At 34.7% G+C, this 22,130-nt stretch overlaps 2 protein-coding genes across 2 annotated transcripts in view; one reads left to right on the top strand and one right to left on the bottom strand.

Annotated features, from left to right (window-relative positions):
- Window positions 1–1,728: 1,728 nt before the first annotated feature.
- rfk (riboflavin kinase) lies at window positions 1,729–7,264 on the top strand. The gene is made up of 4 exons (XM_022757772.1): window positions 1,729–2,285; window positions 3,466–3,617; window positions 4,607–4,709; window positions 4,865–7,264. Exons 1-4 carry the CDS (start codon window positions 2,204–2,206, stop codon window positions 5,035–5,037), a joined length of 510 nt encoding a protein of 169 aa, XP_022613493.1. The 5' UTR covers window positions 1,729–2,203; the 3' UTR covers window positions 5,038–7,264.
- Window positions 7,265–7,593: 329 nt separating this feature from the next.
- LOC111230780 (proprotein convertase subtilisin/kexin type 5-like) overlaps window positions 7,594–22,130 on the bottom strand; it is a 32,566-nt gene continuing 18,029 nt past the window's right edge. Inside the window, exons 9-16 of the mRNA XM_022757605.1 lie at window positions 12,154–12,368; window positions 11,291–11,533; window positions 10,936–11,169; window positions 10,609–10,789; window positions 10,297–10,514; window positions 10,011–10,111; window positions 9,594–9,804; window positions 7,594–9,123 (exon numbers count right to left, since the gene is read on the bottom strand). Coding sequence (XP_022613326.1) covers window positions 8,708–9,123; window positions 9,594–9,804; window positions 10,011–10,111; window positions 10,297–10,514; window positions 10,609–10,789; window positions 10,936–11,169; window positions 11,291–11,533; window positions 12,154–12,368 — 1,819 coding nt within the window. The 3' untranslated portion in view covers window positions 7,594–8,707. The remainder of the gene's footprint in view (window positions 9,124–9,593; window positions 9,805–10,010; window positions 10,112–10,296; window positions 10,515–10,608; window positions 10,790–10,935; window positions 11,170–11,290; window positions 11,534–12,153; window positions 12,369–22,130) is intronic.

Below are 22,130 nucleotides of genomic sequence, written 5' to 3'. Positions count from 1 at the left end.
AGGGATAAGTAGGCTACATCACTAACAGGAGCGTTACAATTTTTTAGACACTTTTATTTTGAAATCCAAATCGTTTAACTACATGGGTTTTCTTGCTAAAGCTCACAAGAGAAAGGCCCTCAAGTACCAGCCCTCAGTCCAGGAGTGCGGGGAATAAGGATGTTAGGCATGGCTTTTCCCTGTGGAGATCAGCTGCAGAGGTTTTCCAGCCAGATCAATGTGGCGGCTGTCACCAGCTCTGGGCCTGGATGAAAGGAGCAAGAAACTACCATATGCATGTATGTGTGTGTGTTTGTGTTTGTGTGTGTGTGTGTGTGTGTGTGTGTGTGTGTGTGTGTGTGTGTGTGTGTGTGTGTGTGTGTGTGTATATATATATATATTTTTTAATTCATACCTATGGATGGTGTGTTTTAACCAACTCTCTGCTCACATTAGATTCTGGAGACTGATTTTGGCATCACAATTTAAGAGTTTCATGACAGAGTCATAACAATGCTCTCAAACTCATCTACATCAACATATATTTTATTTTCATTCAGCTCCTGGACTTATGGCAAGATCTTTCACTAGGACATCATAGCTCACCTGAGAGCCTGCACCTCACCTGTCTGTGTTGCTCAGGCTGCTGCTAACAGGATTTTCAGAATAAAATTATTATTAGTTGAGGAATAGTATACTTGAGTATCCCATATCCCAATCTTTCACTCTTCATCATAATAACCAACGTTTTGCAGAAAACACAAAAACGGGAAGATCCTAAGTTTACAAATTTTATTCAGTAACACTTAACAACAGTAACTTATACTGCTCTTTCTTTGAATTACATCTTGAAACTGAATTACTCCTGAAACTTGATTTGGTTGCTATAGCCTAGTGATATAGACCACCCCTTTGATATAATTTAACTTCTCACCAAATTCCACATTCATAAACACATTTACAAACAAAAACTAAATTCTTTGTATTTATAAAGGAAATAGAACAGCATGAAGGAATGATTACTCCCTCTCCCAAAACAAAAAAGCAATCAAAACGTTGAATGTATCTAATATTTTGTAAAGTTTTTAAATGAAATTATTGTCATATACTCACTCTTTATTTTTACTTTATTTATTTTACTTTAGATTTGTTTCAACTGTCTTGTCTTTTTCTGTTTGACACCCTTTCTGTTTTGTTTTCTCAATGTTTCATATGTAGCTTATGTGTGTGACTGATGTTGTCTTTTGATATTGTGTACGCTTTCTTTTAAGATAAGGAGGGATCCAGGGGCTGTCTGGGCCATGGTTTGGTTGCTTGGGAAAGGATATGTCACCCTCTTCTGGTTAGAGTCAAACACCAAAGGAAGATACCAACAAACCTAGCCCGTAATTGGTACAACCAATAATGGGCGTTGTTGGTATAACCAATAAAAGGCTTGATATATCCACGGGGTGGCTATACCGTCAATTCAATATTATATTATGATTATAATAAGAAAATTTGTGGACTGATAAAGAATGACCTCATATTTTATTGAAAAAAAAGCAAAATACAATAAATGTACTCAATAAATAGGTTAGTTCACACCCCCGAGAGCAAAACTTGGGCTCTTAAATCATCTAGCTGTAAATTTGCGTCGCCTTTCCTTATGTAGGTCAGGAATGCACCATTTTGTAATATCTACATTTCCTACAACATTTGAAGGCAACACGTTACTCCCGTCCGGCTTTGGTCACGTGATCAATGACATCAGCAGAAGCGTTTCGGACGCAGATGAGCTCAACACATGAAACATCACTGGTTCTCTACGAGCAGCGGGGCTTCATTTTTTACCGTCATACTGCGAGTGGACCTGAGAGAAACTGGGACTGTCATTCTCAAGTACTATATAACCAACACATTTGGCTAAAACCGTTTTAGGAACAGGGTGCATCTGATGAAGCTAACAGTAGTTAGCTTAGCTAGCATAGTTCAACTGTTACCACCACTGTTTTGTGATTAAGGTTGAACTTTATTCAACTCGAGGAAACTATTCAGGCGGGTCAAGCTACAGCCAAATACAAGGACGTACTTTGAACTCCACAAGGGTCAGATTTCAGTGTTGCTAGCTGTCAGCGAGGTGCTAGCAGTCAGTACAGCGGGGTTTGATTAGCCAGTCCGACTTCCTTGTGTCGTTCGAGGTCATTCTGTAGCGTACATCTAAGACAGCTAACTATTATCGGTCATGAAAAGTCTTCCATTCTTCTGCCGGGGAGAGGTCATCAGAGGCTTCGGGAGAGGAAGCAAAGAACTGGGAATTCCCACAGGTGAGTTGATCATGTGCCATTAATCTGTAGTAGTTTTTTTGTAACATGTACGACTGTACCCTATCTTACGTAGATAACGTTAGGTCAGTCTGAATCACTCTTATTAACGTGGAGATAGACGAGGTAAGATAATAAACACAGCACTGGCAGTCTGGCAAACTAGTTAGTTCCTAACTACCCAACGGTTTTACAGTATTGATGACTTGAAGACGCCTTTTACGCAATGAGCGCGCATGTTTTTTTTTTTTTTTTTTTTGCGGTAAATGTGAGTTGAGTAACTGAACTTGACAGATAATGAAAGCACTGTTATTTACTCAAATAATAGCTATTATGTAACGATGGCTGTTCCAGAAATGTGTAGTAGCCGCATATCTTATCGATGAAAATATGCAAATAAATATTGCATAATTTAATTGTCCGACGTTGTCACCACCTTGTCAAATCAATGAAAAGCAAATCTTAAACTTGTAATGATTAATAATATATCGCCATTATTCTCTTCATGACCCTGACATTTACCCTCGGATAGTACATGCAGTATTTAAAGGCATTTGGTAGGGGGAAGCCTTAAACTAGTGACTGAAAGTAGTTGTCCGTTCACACAGAGTGTGTTTTACCCCTTGTGATAGTGCTTCAGAATATTTTATATATAATTCAAATTTCATTTATGATATTGAAACATTATCTACAAACATTATTGATGCACAAGGAAAGTTTGCCTAAGTGCCATGTTCGTGATCACTATTTGCTGATTGAAATAATTCACAAAGATCCCTTTTAAACAGAGACAGGTCGCTTGATTTATACCCGGAAAGATGAACAGAGAAGTCCACTGAATATAGAAAGACCATATAAAACCATTTTTTGGAAAAAAAGATCAGCTTTATAAAAGATGATTGTTTGTAACCATGCAGAGCTTTGGATGGTCAAGACGTTTTCCTCTAGTATCCATGAAAAGTGAGAACTGTAACAAATGAATCTCTCACAATACAATAGAACATTTTGTGCATGAATTTCTTGCACTGGTTATCTTCACAGCTAGTTGGTTTCTCCAATAGATAGTGTTCTCTGGTTTAAAAAAGTGCCATTGAGCAGAAACTGACTTAATATCAGACAGAGCAATTCTCTAGCTGACCTTACATACTAATCTTTTTCTTTCCTATCTCCTTCCCATCTTTAGCCAACTTCCCAGACTCAGTGGTGGACAATCTTCCAACAGATATCAGCACAGGAATCTACTATGGCTGGGCCTGCGTGGGTAATGGGGATGTCCACAAAATGGTGATGAGCATTGGCTGGAACCCTTACTACAAAAATACCAAGAAGTCCATGGTAAGTTCAAGAAAAGCGCCATTCACTGCAAACTGTCTGGGGTTTTGTTTTGATTAAATGTACAAGTTTAAAATCTATTTATAAGATGTCACATAGTTGAGCCCACTTCTTCCTCCACAGCTTTGGATAGAAATCAAATTTAGAAAAAGAAAGATTTAATAACCAAAGTTGAAGTTATATTGTACTACACACATCTAAAGAGAATCCTAAATGAATGTGTGCATTCATTAAAGTGTGAATGACAAGTCAGTGTGGTTTCATTCATGATTGCACATGAATGCTGGTTGCCCAATGTTTCCAGGGGTCTAAATGTCACTCTGAATTGGTCTTTTCAGAGGACCAACACAGAGAAAAATGTTGGAACAAATTGAATTAAATAGTCTAATTTGTTTATAACTCTTGTGATCAACTCCACAGCATTTAAGCATGGCAACATGAGTCAAAAAGACTGCTGTGAGAAAAGCTGACAAAATATTGAGAAAAGCAATTTTTTGTACGGTGAAAACTGTAGTAGTAGTAGTACTGTAGTAACAGTCAATATTGTAATATATTTTGATAAAAAATACAAATGTTAATTTCCCAATTTTTTTTGATACCATCATTATTTTAAGAATTACAACCTGCACAGGGTACCTTTGCTTTTTATCACAGTACAAGAATGAAAAAGCAGTGTTGAGTTGACGCTAGAAGACAAAATGAGTTCAGGGTTCAGTTTGACATATGGAGGTATGGTATCTCAATGCAAACGTGCAAAGTCCACTATAAAATGAATACTCTTTGTGTTGAAAACAGAGTAGTGGCTAAAGCCAGCAATATAACACATTTTCAGCATTTATTTGGGAATCCTTAATTCTATACATTTCTGGTGCAGAGGCAAGGCAAGCCATTCTTATACGTTCTGTCTTGATAACATACTAAGAGCAAAGCAGTAAATTTTGACATTTATTGTTCTCTTGTGAAAATAAATGTAAATATGTTTTTGATTCTAGGAGACCCATGTGATTCATATGTTCAAAGAGGACTTTTATGGGGAGATTCTCAGTGTTGTCATGGTGGGCTACATCCGACCAGAGAGAAGCTATGACTCTCTTGGTATGACACCTTTCTCTCTCTCTCTCTCTCTCTCTCTCTATCTCACACACACATACACACACACACACACACACCAACTTTGTGTGCCTAGTTTCAATGATAAGTTTTTTCATACTCCCAGATTTGATCTAATTTCTTCATCTATATCTGAACAGAAGCCCTCATTGCAGCAATCAACAACGACATTGAGGAGGCCAAGGTCAAGCTGGAGCTGCCAGAGCATCTCAAACTGAGAGACGACAACTTCTTCACCAGCTCTCCCAGCTCATCTTCAGCCCTGCCCTCCACCACAGCATCTACGTCACAGACTATTATGAATGGTCACTGACAGCTGGCTGTGACTGCCTCAGTTTGTGTACACACACACACACAGACACACACACAACACACACACACATACACACACACACACACACACACACTGATATCTGTATACACACAGGTTTGTGTATTTTTATTCATTAGAATGCACAGCCTCATTCTGAGATCTCTCAGCTGTCGTCATGGCTGCACATAGACATCATCATAAACAAACCATCTTTTTTATTGTGTTTTTTTCTTTTACTTTGTTAGTCATTCTGTGTTTAAATTTTATTTTTTACTTCCTCTACTGGTTAGTTGCAGACAGTCACTTAATAGATGATGTTCATTTGTTTATATTCACACCAGATTGCTGCATGCAGCTCTTGAATATGACTGCTCCTCCTGTATGTTTGGAATCTTTTGTGTGAGAAGGTACATAAAATGAAATACAGATCTTGGGATGAGGGTGACCAGAAAATACAAACAGCTGTAATAATAATCTGTATTTCAGGAACGACACAAGTATATACTCAGCTCTATGAACACTATTTAGCCAAGGTTGTAAATATGTCACTTATTGAGTCATTTTCTGTTGAGATTCATTTATGTGTCAGATGGTTAGAGAAACAGTCTGGGCATCATTATCTGTAACAAAAACACGGGTAGCACAGTTAGTTGACTTTATGCAACAATGTGGCTAAGTGCAAGGCATCTGTATGAAGACAGGGAGATTAAATAATGAAATTATGTAAAAGGTGTTAAAAGTATCCTTCCTTTGTTCTTTAATTTTGCTCTTGAGAAAATGTCTTTCCTTTCCAGTGTGACACCAGTCTTGTACAGTTTATCACTGCCCTATAGATGAATGACCCTTTACCATTGAATTTGGGGTTTTTGATGCATTATGCAGAAAAAAATCTGAATGCTCGTAAATTGGAATGACTGAATAACCAGCAACAGTTATTTATTTAATTTTTATTATTATTATTGTTTTAAGCATAGGCTTTTTAAATTTCAACATATTCACATGTTCATATTCATATTCAGATGATCTGAGGAACACTAAGGCCAAAGAAGCAAGCAAGTTCTTATGCATGTTCGTAAGTTTTTCTTTTTTTGGACTGCATCTTACCTGATGCTCAGACCTACAGTCCACTAGTCTCCGTGGGGTTTGTTACAGATAGTAAAACATTGATAGGTGAGATGAGATGAAGAAGAATAACGTCCACACCTCCTCTTCCCTACTCTGATATTTATAGAGGGCAACAGTCATTTGAAGTGTTGAGCACAAATTTATATGACACAAACACTCATGCAGAAGTTTGAAGAGAAAAACCTATGCATAATAAGATATAATGCATAAAATTCTTCATATCTATATACACATATTACAGTTTCATTTATTCAGTTCAATTAAATATTTTCAAAAACTGTTGACAAATCCTGTAAGAGGAGTACCCCTTTACAGTGTTTTTAAGTGTGTGTGTGTGTGTGTGTGTGTGTGTGTCTGTGTCTGTGTGTGTGTGTGTGTCTGTGTCTGTTAAGCCTTTACAAAGGAAATTACATGAAACAGTCAAACATTTAACTACTAAGTGTATACAATTATTTGAACCGTTGTAAATAATTGTTTTAAATGAGTGACTTCTATGAGTCCAGCTATGTGATTTTGGATTTTAAGTCCGTATTTTATTTTAGTTTATTAAAGTGTTATTCAGGAGTAAAATATATGAGTGCGTTTTATGAATGTTGATATTTACCGTGTACCAGTAGCTGTGAACCTTTCACAGGAAGCGTGTCACTGTTTTTGCCAGAACCGTTCCCATTCTCAGTCTGATCGTCTTTTTACATTTCATTTTAATCAGTTCAGTTTCTTTAGTAGAGCTTGAAAATTGTTAGCTGAAAGCATGAATGAACCAAAATCCTGCAAGCAATACTTCACTGTAATTATATTGACAGATTCCCAGTTATGTAAAACCTTTGTTTCATATTGTATACTATATAATCCATTATGTTGATCTGCGAAAGCACTTATTCTGCAGTAGAAATCTCACTGTAACTAGAAGTTGCTGCATCTTAAAACCTATCAAAAATTTTAGTAGGGAAGCTGAAATGTTTTCCAGGCTGTTGCAAGTAATTATTCTAGTTTACATTGGGACCAGGGTTACTGCATGTAGAGTTAAAGGTTCAAGACCTCCTTTATGTTTTCATTCATGTGTTTTATATAATTTAATCAAATAAATCATTTGATCAAAATATATTTCTAAGGTCATATTTTTTATTTTCACATATAAAGGTAATGGAAATACAATTTATGTTAAAAACACCTAAAAACCAGCAAACTATATAAAAGGATATTCATGTGACTGGCCTTTTTCTTTTTTGGACATCGTTGGCTGATACCTACCTGAATGTTTTTATTGTCCTAATATCAGCTTCTGCAAATATGCACAGATTAAAAAAAAATACTTGGCTGTATTCAATAATTTCTTAACAATTATTTAATTAAGAATTTAAAAAAAATTATATCAGAACTAACATTCTACCCTGTTTCCACTTAAAACTATTGTGTTGTAAAATACTGAAAGTTAAGTAAATCCCTCAAAAATTGATGAATGCTGCATGCCTAAGGCTCATATTTTCTGTAAATGTCATATTTTCCTGTAATTTCAGATTAGGCCTTATAATGCATCTGGTCTGAAAATCATACTTCAGTCACACTGGGTATGTGAATTTGTTTATAGGTGTCGCAATGCTACTGCACCAACAAGCCCTGAGGCCTGAAGCGGTAGCTTTACATGATAAGGCTCAGGAAGGGAAAGCCAATGTCAAGCTGATGTTAAACCAACGTATGAAGGAGGGACAGTGGCAGATGTCCCTGAGTCAATGTTGTGTCTATTTGTTCAGTCTAGTATGAGATAAGACGCTGGATTCAACTTGTTCCACTGGGGGTTCAGTGTAAAGGTTATAGTTCCAACATATCTCCAAAGGGACTTCATTTTCAGTTTGTGTGAGACTACTGAATATTAAATAGACCAGTATGTTTGTTGGCTATCACAATGTAAATGTATACCCACTTATGACACAGATCAGGAGCCACTTAAATTAATACCGAACTTGCATATGTCAAAATAGGCTCAAAAATTAACTGCATTTATTATAAATTAGCATAGTCCCGATTTCTTACATAACCCAATCATACAGCAGAGCCAATTTCAACATATTACTGAGCTCAGTTATTGTGTTGGTTTGCGTGCGATACAACACATCTGCAGGTTAATTCATAACTTGACTGCACACTCACAAAGTACAGATCAAAATCCAACTTTATTATGAAACAATCATTCACACCACATTTCACTTCAACCGGTTACAGAGAAAAATACTGATTATTTGCTCTTCACACTTACAAGTTAGTGCGATGCAGACCTACTATTATCTCAGTGAGACGATACAAGCCAGATGTGCAGCAGTGAAGTCAAAACATTAAATCACAACTAGAAGAAAATATTCTAAGAGAAACTTTGGGAAACCTGAAGGGGTCAATGTGCTGTATGGAGTGTTTTGTCTCTGAAAAATCAAAGTTCTGTTGATATAAAGTCTGCACCTGCAAATTGTAACTAATATGATTTTATTTTTATTTATACTTCAATGATACATAAGGAAGAGCTTTTTCTCTCCAGTCAAGGACTTGAATGCTTTCATCTGTACGAGTAGCTCTCATCATCGTACTCTAGCTCAATCTCATCTTCATCCAAGAGTCCGTACTTGAACTTGTGATACACTGTCCCATCTTTTCCCATGACAATGACAATATCATCCTCGTCTTCCTCATCATCCTCACATCCAATGATCCGGTCGCTGTACTCGCTAAATGAGGAGGTGGTGGGCTGTGAGGTAACACCTCCATTTGTGTCCAGTTTCTCATAGCCACCTGCTTTGGTTGTGGGTGCAATGGTGAGGGATTTAGATCGGGCATTGAGGAAGAGGAATATCCCTCCACCCACAGAGACAACAAGTAGAACACAAGCAGTAACAAAGAGTTTGGCGGTGCGGCCTTGAGCCTCTAAATCCTTGGCTTCCCCCAACACAAAGTTTACACCCATGATGCACTCATCTGAGAAGGAGATAGAGCAGACCATTAGATTACACTAGACTAATGTTATCTGTATACTGGGATTGTTTCTGATCAATGTGCATTTTACAACATGCTAGTTCCAATGAAATGCAGTCTTGTCTACGATGGCTAGAGACCAAACAAGCTTGGAAATTTCTCGGTACGGGAAACATATTTAGCATCATTCTAAAATACTGCAAACCCCTGTTTGGCAAGAAGATGAAACTTAGCTCTACACAGAAGGAAAGCTGTTAATTAGATCAACTATACAGGGCAACCATTACAAATGGCAGATGCCCTGAAAGACTGACTGATGACGCACATACACATAAACATTATTTTCCAGGTACAAGTATGAATACAAGTATGTATTCTGAAATCAAGAGGAGCAATTTGCATTGACAAAATGACATGAGAGGTCTTTGTGTGTTTGTGGAAAGTCTGTCCTCCAGTGTGCACTCTTTTTTTACCTTCTAGGGCACTGCAGTCACAGCACTCCCTGGGTATTGGCTTATTATCGCGGCGTGTCTCATTCCCGCAGCAACTCAAGCAGCGGCCATCATCAGACAAGAGCTGGCGTGCATGGCACACAGTACAGTTCCACATGCTGGGACCTCTGCAGTCCAGGCAGGACGAGTCACACGCCTGGCAGTTTGTCTCATCGTTTTTGGACTCAGAGGCCTAGAGCAACAGAAGTATTAGTTATACAGCAGTCTAAGTATCACTTTTATACATTTATCTCTGAACAGCCATGCCAAACTGCAGCTAACGCTCTAAAATGTTGTAGCTATGTGTTTTTTTTCATTAGGAAAATATGAAAGGTTAGTTGAATATAAACAAAAACACTCTTTGTAAATGAAGTGAAATGTTGTCAAGCTGTCTGTCACCTGAGAAGCAGCATAGAAGCCTATAATACACTTGGATTGACAGCTGCTACTCATTAAAGTGAAGCCTTCATAACAGGACTGACAGGCCAGAGCGCCCTTATCTGGAAGAGGAGAGACAGAGAGGAACAATAGGAAATAGTGTCATATGTCATTACATAGCTGAGCTTTCGATCAACCAGTAAAATAGCAGTTTCCATCCTGTCTGTCTGATGTGTGTCATACAAAAATACAGTCGGAAAAAAACAACAACATATGACAGAAATAAGCCATGACATGTTTTCTTTACCACTACAGGTCTTGCAGGTTGGATGACACCTGTGACAGTTCTTGGACCAGCTGTCGTGGTAGTAGTTCGGAGGGCAGCTCTTCAGGCATTGTCCCCAATGGCTCAGATACAAGTAGTCCCCCCGGCAACTCAGGCACTTTCTGTTACCATGACCCCAACACTGACTGCAAGAAGGGTCACAGTGCTCGCAAACCATGGTGATGGTGTTGCCAAAGTGACTGAAAAGGAGAGAGGGTATCAATTCAGTTTATTCCTCTAGGGGAGGAGAGGAGAATATCTATAAATCGGTGAGTATCTGTGTGTTCATCTTACCTTTCTGAACAGGTTTCAACGCAGCTGCTCCCCTGCCTAAAGAATCCAGGTTTACAGGTGGTACACTGCACACTGTGACTGCCAACACACGACTTACAGCTGAAGTGACAGCGCTCACACACACGTTCATCCTTGTCCTCGGCATAGTAACCCACAGGACACTCCTTCACACATGTGCTGTCTGATGGAAACAGGCACAGAGTAAAAACACTAAAGGAGAAGTTTGCTTTAGATTGATAAGCAGCACAACATTTAATATAAAAATTAAATAATATAATAAAATAATCAAATATTTTCTACTAATTCTGGCTTAGTTTGATTATTTACTCAGTAGGAAGTGTGGCTCGTTGCAGCGGAGGCAGTTGTCTTTGCCCGGCCCAGAACACTGCTGACAGAGTTTGTAACACTGTTGGCACTTCCCATTCTGGTCCATGTATGAGCGCAGAGAGCACTGATTTAACCACACACAGTGTCCGCTGGCATCTTTATGCCTGCTGGGGTCACAGCTGAGACAGGATGAGGGCTCATGGCCTGAGCAGGTCAAACATGACCTGTCACATTCTGGGAAAATAAAGTCATTAGACACAGCCAACTAGAACCATGGCAAAGGTAGAAAATCCTGTAATGGTTGCATTTTTTTTCTGATTTGTTTAATATCACATTAAGTTTCCAACTTGCTTACCTCTACATTCATTGATAGTCTTATCATAGTAAGCGTTCATAGGACAATGAGCCAGACACTCTCCATTGTAACGGACAGCTTTTGAGTTGCGACACACATCACAGTCATCAAAGCCCGGTCCTTCACACGAGGCACAATCAGCATGGCAACGCACACACTCCTGTTGCTTCTCGCTGGCAAAGTAGCCATCAGGACAATCATCCACACACTTATCCTCATGGCGGAAGTAGTAATCAGCACATTCTGGGAGAGGGAGATATGAAGAGTAATGCAAGATAAGAAGGGCAAAACACTGTTGTTTACATCATTTACACAGTGCAAGTAGTGGAATCTAAGCTAGTTAGTGAAAATTATTAATATTCCAAACTGGACTTTTTCAATTACTGTTATAATCTATGATGAATCATTAAAAAAATAATGAATTTTTAATGAATGTTAGTTGAAATTTTTATTCAACTGAACCATTCAACTTAAAATATATTTGTGTGTATATGTTAAGTATTAAAAGTAGCCTTTTAACTGTGTTTTTTTGTTTTGTTTTTCACTTTTCATGTACATAGCCCAATTACATGACTGGTTGTGATTTCCAAAATGATGAATGAAAGTTAGGATGAATTTATTTTATGTAAATTATACATAAAATTATAAAATGTCACCTTTTTTCCTGTTTCCCTTGTTCCCCTCAGCCCTCACTTCCTATTCCCCACACTGGCTTATAAGAGGCTTGTTTATGTTTAACCTCAGTAGTAATCACACAACTGACACTGACATAATCAAATCACCTGTACATCATCATTTATAAAAAATCATTATTTATGTCATATCAATGCTAACACTAACACTGCTACACTGATCGTACTTACTCTTACAGAGGCCATCATGATTACATTCTTCACAGTGAGCTGGACAGCGACGGCATTCTGTCTCTGTGGTATAATAGCCATCTGGACAGTGTGACCTACAGGAGTGGTTCAGCAGGAAGTTCTGCTTCTCACAGCTCAGACAGTGAGAGGAATCTTCCTGGCAGGATGCACACTCTGGGGCACATGGCTGGCATTTGCCACCTTGAGGAAACCCTCTGGAAAAGAGGTAATGAGATAAGATAACACTTTATTAATCCTAAAGGGAACCTAGAGTGAGAGGAGTAAATGAGGTATCTTTTATGCAAGGGCATAGGTTTGCATACGGACAGTAGGGACATGTCCCTACTAATATTTTGGGAGGAGAGAATTGTCCCTACCAATATTTGAGTGAAGTCGTTTGCACTGTTTGGATTGAAGTAAAATTAGATAATTCCAATGTGGCCTCCAAGAGGCTATGTCTCCAAGACAACCGATTTAGGCTTGCTAGCATTTGATTGACTAAAAGGGCGGGGCCTATCGGAAGGCTCACGTCATGTTGGAACATCACAGTGGTACCTAACTTTACCAGAAAAATGTTAACTGATGTTATTTAACCATATGAGCTACTGTTAACAGCAGTTAGTGTTAGCAAGCTAACCCTGGCTTCTGTATTCTGTAGGCTAGCAGTCAGATTGCTAGAAGGTGTAAAAATTAAATCATGGATATATCAAAGTATGAGTTTAATCTCCATCGAAAAATCCTATGAAAATGTCAGCATGAATACTATGACATTTCTTATGACTTACTATACTATGACATTACTATGTCTTACTATACTATGATGTTTTAATGCCTTAGTATACTATGATTGTTTTGTATGGGACGGACTGGTAGTGCATTGCTTAGCAATGTCGCCTAGGAGTGAGAAGGTTTTGAGATTAAACCCTGGGCCTGGTGCATTATTGTGCAGAATTCACATATTCCCCCTGTGTCTGCGTGGGTTCTCTCCGGGTACTCCGGCTTCCTCCCACCCACCCTCCAAAGACATGCACATTAGGTTAATTAACACTCTAATGCCTTACTATATTATTACTTTTTTAATTCTCACTATAGCCTAACTATACTATGTCGTTTTTATGAAGTTTTTATGCCTTATTATACTATGTAGTTTTTATAACGTTGTTTACGCCTTACTATACTATGACGTTTTTATGATGTTTTTTATGCCTAAGTATAAAATAACCCCCCAAAGAAAAAGGACCTGTCTCTACATCCACCCTGAAGCACTGTGCTGACCAGTTGTCTCCAGCTGAGCATGCCTGACTCCACCTGCAGGTGGATCACTGAGTTCCTGTCCGATAGGTAGCAGCACGTAAAGCTGGGGAAGCATATATCCGGCACCCGGACCATCAGCACCGGATCCCCCAAAGGCTGTGTCTGAGGCAAACAGGAAAGATTGTAGCCGACCCCTCCCACCCTGGACACAAACTGTTTGAGTCACTGCCCTCTGGCAGGAGGCTATGGTCCATCAGGACCAAAACCTCCCGCCACATGAACAACTTCTTCCCTACTGCAGTTGGCCTCATTACCAAGGCTAATGACCCCCACTGTCATTGTATATATTTATATTTATAGTTATTCTTTTCTATAATATTTCTTCACTTTTTATTGTAAATATTTTATCTTATTATTAAAATTGTCTATTTAAATCTAACATATCAGACTTGCAGTACTTGTTTCATTTTTGTTTATATTTCTTTTCTTCTTATTATGTTTACTGTCATACACCAAAACACCAAACAAAATTCCCTGTATGTTGAAAAACCTACTTGGCAATAAACCAATAAACCAGATTCTATGACGGTTTAATGACATTATACACCATATACACCATATTATACTATGTCTTTTTTATGACTTTTTATGCCTTACTATATACTATGTCGTTTTATGATGTTTTTTACGCCTTAATATACTATGACGTTATGGTGACTTTTTTATGCCTTACTATACCATGACGTCATTATGAAGTTCTTACGTATTACTATACTAGGTCGATTTTAAGTTTTTTATGCGAGAATATACTATATCATTTATATGATGCCTTTTATGCCATACTATAGTATGAAGTTTTTTACACCCTACTATACTATGATGTTTTTTACCCTCTACTATACTTTGACATTTTTATGACTTTTTATGCCTCAGTATATACTATGTTGTTTTTCTGACATTTTTTACGCCTTAATATACAGTACTATGACGTTATGATGACTTTTTATGTCGTACGTTACTAGGACGTTTTTATGCCTTACCATACTATGTCGTTTTTATGACTTTTTATTCCATCCTATACTATGACTATTTTTTATGCCATTCTCTGCCTTACAATACTATGACATTTATTTACTTTCTATGCCTTATTATACTGTGATGTTTGTATTACATTTTATGCCTTACTATACTATGATATTTTTTATGCCTTACTATACTAAAACATTTTTTTATGACTTTTTATGCCTTACTATACTATGACATTTTTTATGACTTTTTATGCCTTACTTTACTATGACATTTTTTATGACATTTTATGCCTTACTATACAATGACATTTTTTATGACATTTTTCATGACTTCCTATACTATGACATATTTTATGACATTTTATGCCTTGCTATACTATGACATTTTTCATGACTTTTTATGCCTTACTGTGCCATACTATAATATATCATTTTTATTACTTTTTATGTCTTACTATAGTATGACATTTTTATGACTTTTTTATGCCTTACTATACTATGACGTTTTTTATGCTTTACCATACTATGACTTGTTTATGCCATATTATATGATGACGTTTTCATATGACATTATGAGGTATTTAAGCCTTACTATACTATGACATTTTTTAAGACTTTTATGCCTTAATATACTTTGACATTTTTTTATGACATTTTATGCCTTATTATACTATAACATTTTTTATGACCTTTTATGCCTTACTTTAGTATGACATTTTTTTTTAACTTTTTATGCCTTTCTATATTATAACATTTTTTATGAGATTTTATGCCTTTCTATAGTATGACATTTTTTATGACTTTTTATGCCTTACTATAGCATGACATTTTTAAAGACCTTACTATACTATGACTTTTTTTGCCTTACTATATTATGACGTTTTTTTATGACTTACCATACTATGGCGTTTTCATTACTTTTTATGCCTTACTATACTATGTAATTTTTCATGACTTTTTATGCCTTACTATACTATGACCTTTTTTTAATGACTTTTTATGCCTTACTATACTATGAAATTTTTTATGACGTTTTTTATGCCTTACTATAACATTTTTTAAACCTTACTATACTATGACATTTTTTTATGACATTTTATGCCTTCCAATACGGTGAAATTTTTTATGACATTTTGTGCCTCACTATAATATGACATTTTTTTGTGACTTTTTATGCCTTACTTTACTATGACATTTTTTTATGCCTTACTATGACATTTTTTATGCCTTACTATAAAATGACGTTTTTTATGCTTTACTATGAAATTTTTTATGACTTACCATACTATGGCGTTTTCATTACTTTTTATGCCTTAGTATACTATGACGTTTTTATGACTTTTTATGCCTTACTATACTATGACTTTTTTATGACTTTTTATGCCATACTATACTATGACATTTTTATGCCTTTTTATGCCTTACTATACTATGACGTTTTTATGCCTTTTTATGCCTTACTAAACTATGACATTTTTATCACTTTTTATGCCTTACTATAATGACATTTTATGCCATACTATACTATGACATTTGTATGACTTTTCATGCCTTACTATTCTATGACGTTTTTTATGCCTTATTATGCCATTTTTTATACCTTACTATACTCTATTTTTTTATGACATTTTATGCCTTCCTAAGCAATTACATTTTTTATGACATTTTATGCCTTCCTAAGCAATTACATTTTTTATGACATTTTATGCCTTCCTAAGCAATTACATTTTTTATGACATTTTATGCCTTCCTAAGCAATTACATTTTTTATGACATTTTATGCCTTCCTAAGCAATTACATTTTTTATGACATTTTATGCCTTCCTAAGCAATTACATTTTTTATGACATTTTATGCCTTCCTAAGCAATTACATTTTTTATGACATTTTATGCCTTCCTAAGCAATTACATTTTTTATGACATTTTATGCCTTCCTAAGCAATTACATTTTTTATGACATTTTATGCCTTCCTAAGCAATTACATTTTTTATGACATTTTATGCCTTCCTAAGCAATTACATTTTTTATGACATTTTATGCCTTCCTAAGCAATTACATTTTTTATGACATTTTATGCCTTCCTAAGCAATTACATTTTTTATGACATTTTATGCCTTCCTAAGCAATTACATTTTTTATGACATTTTATGCCTTCCTAAGCAATTACATTTTTTATGACATTTTATGCCTTCCTAAGCAATTACATTTTTTATGACATTTTATGCCTTCCTAAGCAATTACATTTTTTATGACATTTTATGCCTTCCTAAGCAATTACATTTTTTATGACATTTTATGCCTTCCTAAGCAATTACATTTTTTATGACATTTTATGCCTTCCTAAGCAATTACATTTTTTATGACATTTTATGCCTTCCTAAGCAATTACATTTTTTATGACATTTTATGCCTTACTATACTATGACGTTTTTTATGCCTTATTATGACATTTTTTATACCTTACTATACTATATTTTTTTATGACATTTTATGCCTTCCTAAGCAATTACATTTTTTATGACATTTTATGCCTTACTATACAATGACATTTTTCATGACTTTTTATGCCTTACTATACTATGACATTTGTTTTATGACTTTTTATGCCTTACTATAGCATGACATTTTTAAGGCCTTACTATACTATGACTTTTTTTGCTTTACTATATTATGATGTTTTTTTATGACTTACCATACTATGACATTTTTTTGACATTTTATGCCTTACTATACTACAACATTTTGTAGGACTTTTATGCCTTATGCTTACTGTACTATGATGTTTTTATGCCTTTTTAGGCCTTACTATACTATAACATTTTTTATGACATTTTATGCCTTACTATACTACAACATTTATTAGGACTTTTAACCCTTACTATACTATGACATTTTTTAGGACTTTTTATGACTTACTATACTATGACGTTTTTTATGCCTTACTATACTGTGACATTTTTTATGACTTTTATGCCTTACTATAATATGACATTTTTTATGACTTTTTATGCCTTGCTATACTATGACATTTTTTTATGACTTTTTATGACTAACACACTATGGCGTTTTCATTACTTTTTATGCCTTACTATACTATGACATTTTTCATGACTTTTTATGCCTTACTATACTATGACCTTTTTTTAATGACTTTTTATGCCTTACTATGCTATGACATTTTTAAGGCCTTACTATATTTTGACTTCTTTTGCCTTACTATATTATGACATTTTTTTATGACTCACCATACTATGGCGTTTTCATTACTTTTCATGCCTTAATATACTATGACATTTTTTATGAGATTTTATGCCTTACTATACTATGACATTTTTTATGACTTTTTATGCCTTAATATACTATGACGTTTTTTATGCCTTATTATGACATTTTTTATACCTTACTATACTATGAAATTTGTCATGACTTTTTATGCCTTACTATAGCATTACATTTTTAAGGCCTTATTATATTATGACTTTTTTTGCTTTACTATATTATAACGTTTTTTTATGACTTACCATACTATGACATTTTTTATGACATTTTATGCCTTACTATACTACAACATTTTTTAGGACTTTTATGCCTTATGCCTTACTGTACTATGATGTTTTCATGCCTTTTTATGCCTTACTATACTATGACATTTTTTAGGACTTTTTATGCCTGACTATACTACGACATTTTTTATGACATTTTACGCCTTACTATACTATGACGTTTGACAACCCAGCCCGACCCACCCCATCAACCTGTGTGACTCCCCCGTGGACACAGTGGAGTACTTCCACTTCCTGGGCACCACTGTCATCGAGTCCATCCTCACCTCTTCCATCACCACCAGGTAGGCTGCTGGCACTGCCAAGGACAACAGCAGACTGCAGTGTATCTGTATTCACTCTGCTGAGAAGGTGATTGACTGCAATCTGGCAAACCTCCAGGACATGTACCCCTCCAGGACCTTGAGGCAAGCAGGAATGATTGTAGCCCACCCTGGACACAAACTGTTTGAGCCACTGCCCTCTGGCAGGAGGCTGTGGTCCATTAGGACCAAAACCTCCCGCCACAAGAACAACTTCTTCCCTACTGCAGTTGGCCTCATTACCAAGGCTAAAGACCCCCACTGTCACTGTATATATTTGTATTTATATTTATATTTATATTTATATTAGTATTTATATTTATATTTATATTTTATTTATATTTATATTTATATTTATTCTTTTCTATAATATTTCTTCACTTCTTATTGTAAATATTTTATCTTATTATTAAAATTTTTTATTTAAATCTAGCATATCTGACCTGCAGTATTTGCTTGTTTCATCTTTATTTGTATTTCTTTTCTCTTTAATATGTTTATTGTCATGCACCAAAACACCAAATAAAATTCCCTGTATGTTGAAAAACCTACTTGACGTTTTTATGATATTATACACCATATACACCATATTATACTATGTCTTTTTTATGACTTTTTATGCCTTACTATATACTATGTCGTTTTATGACGTTTTTTACGCCTTAATATACTATGACGTTACGGTGACTTTTTATGTCTTACTATACTATGACGTTTTTATGCTTTAATATACTATGACATTTTTATGACATTCTATGCATTACCATACTTTTTAGTTTTCATGACTTTTTATTCCTTCCTATACAATGATGTTTTATATGCCTTACTACGCTATGATGTTTTTTTATGACTTTTTATGCCTCACTATACGATAACATTTTTTATGACTTTTTATGCCTTACTATACTATGACATTTTGTGTGACTTTTTATGCCTTACTATACTATTACGTTTTTTATGACCTTTTATGCCTTACTATGCTATGACATTTTTTTATGACTTTTTATGCCTTACTATACTATGACATTTTTTTATGACTTTTTATGCATTACTATTCTATGACATTTTGTATGACATTTTATGCCTTACTATGCTATGACCTTTTATGCCTTTCTGTGCCTTTCCATAATATATCATTTTTATTACTTTTTATGCCTTACTATAGTATCACGTTTTGATGCCTTTTTATTCCTGACTGTAGCATGATGTTTTATGCCTTATATTTACTATGCCATTTTTATGACTTTTTTTGCCTCACTTTACTATGACATTTTTTATGACTTTTTATGTCTTACTATACTATGACATTTTTTTATGACTTTCTATGCTTTACTATACTATGACATTTTCTATGACTTTTTATACCTTTCTCTGCCTTAGTATAATACAGTATATCATTTTTATTAATTTTTATGTCTTACTACTGTTTTTATGACTTTTTATGCCTTACTGTACTATGGCGTTATATGCCATACTATACTATGACATTTTATGCCTTACTATACCATGACGTTTTTATCACTTTTCATGCCTTACTATACTATGACGTTTTTATGACTTTTTATGCCTTATTATACTATGACTTTTTTATGACTTTTTATGCCATACTATACTATGACATTTTTATGCCTTTTTATACCTTACTAAACTATGACATTTTTATGACTTTTTATGCCTTACTATAATATGACGTTTTATGCCATACTATACTATGACATTTGTATGACTTTTCATGCCTTACAATAGTATGACCTTTTGTGACTTTTTATGCCTTACTATACTATGACGTTTTTATGCCTTACTATACTATGACGTTTTTATGACTTTTCATGCCATACCATACTATGACGTTTTCATGACTTTTTAGGCCTCACTATACTAGGATGGATATATGCCTTATTATAATATATAATTTTTATTACTTTTTATGCCTTATTATGCTATGATGTTTTTATGACTTTTTATGCCTTACTGTACTATGACGTTTTATGCCATACTTTACTATGACATTTGTATGACTTTTCATGCCTTACTATACTATGACCTTTTGTGACTTTTTATGCCTTACTATGCTATGACATTTTTATGCCTTACTATACTATGACGTTTTTATGACTTTTCATGCCATACCATACTATGACGTTTTCATGACTTTTTAGGCCTCACTATACTAGGATGGATATATGCCTTATTATAATGTATCATTTTTATTACTTTTTATGCCTTATTATGCTATGATGTTTTTATGACTTTTTATGCCTTACTGTACTATGGCGTTTTATGCCATACTATACTATGACATTTTATGCCTTTCTATACCATGACGTTTTTATGACTTTTTATACCTTACTATACTATGACTTTTTTATGACTTTTTATGCCATACTATACTATGACATTTTTATGCCTTTTTATGCCTTACTATACTATGACGTTTTTATGCCTTTTTATGCCTTACTATACTATGACATTTTTATGACTTTTTATGCCTTACTAACTGGTTTATTGCCTTACTTGATACATGACGTTTAGTATGCCCATACTTTACTATAACATTGTAGTGACTTTTCATTCCTTACCTATACTATGACCTTTGGTGACTTTTTATGCCCTTTACTATACTATGACGTTTTTATGCCTTACCTATACTATGACGTTTTCATGACTTTTCATGCCAATACCCCGATACTATGACGTTTTCATGACTTTTTAGGCTCACTATACTAGGATGATATATGCCTTACTATACTATGACGTTTTTATGACTTTTTTATACCTTATTATACTTATGACGTTTTTATGACTTTTTATTGCCTTATTTATACTATGATGTTTTATGACTTTTAAGCCTTACTGTATACTAGGCGTTTTTGCCATACTATACATGACATTTTATGCCTTTCTATACCATGACGTTTTTATGACTTTTTATGCCTTACTATACTATGACGTTTTATGCCTTTTATTTTACTTTATTATACTATGACGTTTTTATGACTTTTGTGCCTTACTATACTATGACTTTTTATGACTTTTTATGCCATACTATTACTATGACATTTTTAATGACTTTTATGCCTTACTATACTATGACGTTTTTATGACTTTCATACCATACCATACTATGACGTTTTTTATGACTTTTTATGCCTTACTGTAATATGGCTTTTATGCCATACTATGCTATGACATTTTATACCTTACATATTACTATGACGTTTATGCCTTTTTATACTTTATTTATACATGACGTTTTTATGACTTTTATGCCTCTACCTATCCTATGACTTTTTTATGACTTTTTATGCCATACGATATACTATGACATTTTTATGCCTTTTTATGCCTTACACTATACTATGACCATTCTTTATGACTTTTTTATGCCTTACTAATACTAATGACATTTTTATATTGACTTTCATGCCGGTACCATTACTATGACTTTTTATGACTTTTTATGCCTTAACTGTACTATTGGCGTTTTTATGCATACTATACCTATGACATTTTATGCCCTAACTATACCATGAACGTTTTTATGACTTTTTATGCGTTCACTATACTATGTACGTTTTCTTATGCCTTTTTATGCCTTCACTATACTGATGAGGTTTGTTATGCCTTTTATGCCTTACTATAAATGACGTTTTTGCCATAACTATAGCTATGCAGTTCTGCGATGCTTTTCATGCCTTACTATACTATATGACCTTTTGTGACTTTTATGCCTTACATATAATATGAACTGTTTATGGCCATACTATTACTATTTCGCACATTTGGTATCACTTTTATGCCTTACTATACTATGACATTGTTTATGAC

Source organism: Seriola dumerili, unplaced genomic scaffold, assembly GCF_002260705.1.
Source record: "Seriola dumerili isolate Sdu_G_001 unplaced genomic scaffold, Sdu_1.0 BDQW01000290.1, whole genome shotgun sequence".
NCBI lineage: Eukaryota > Metazoa > Chordata > Actinopteri > Carangiformes > Carangidae > Seriola > Seriola dumerili.
This window is presented reverse-complemented; position numbering and strand designations above follow the sequence as displayed.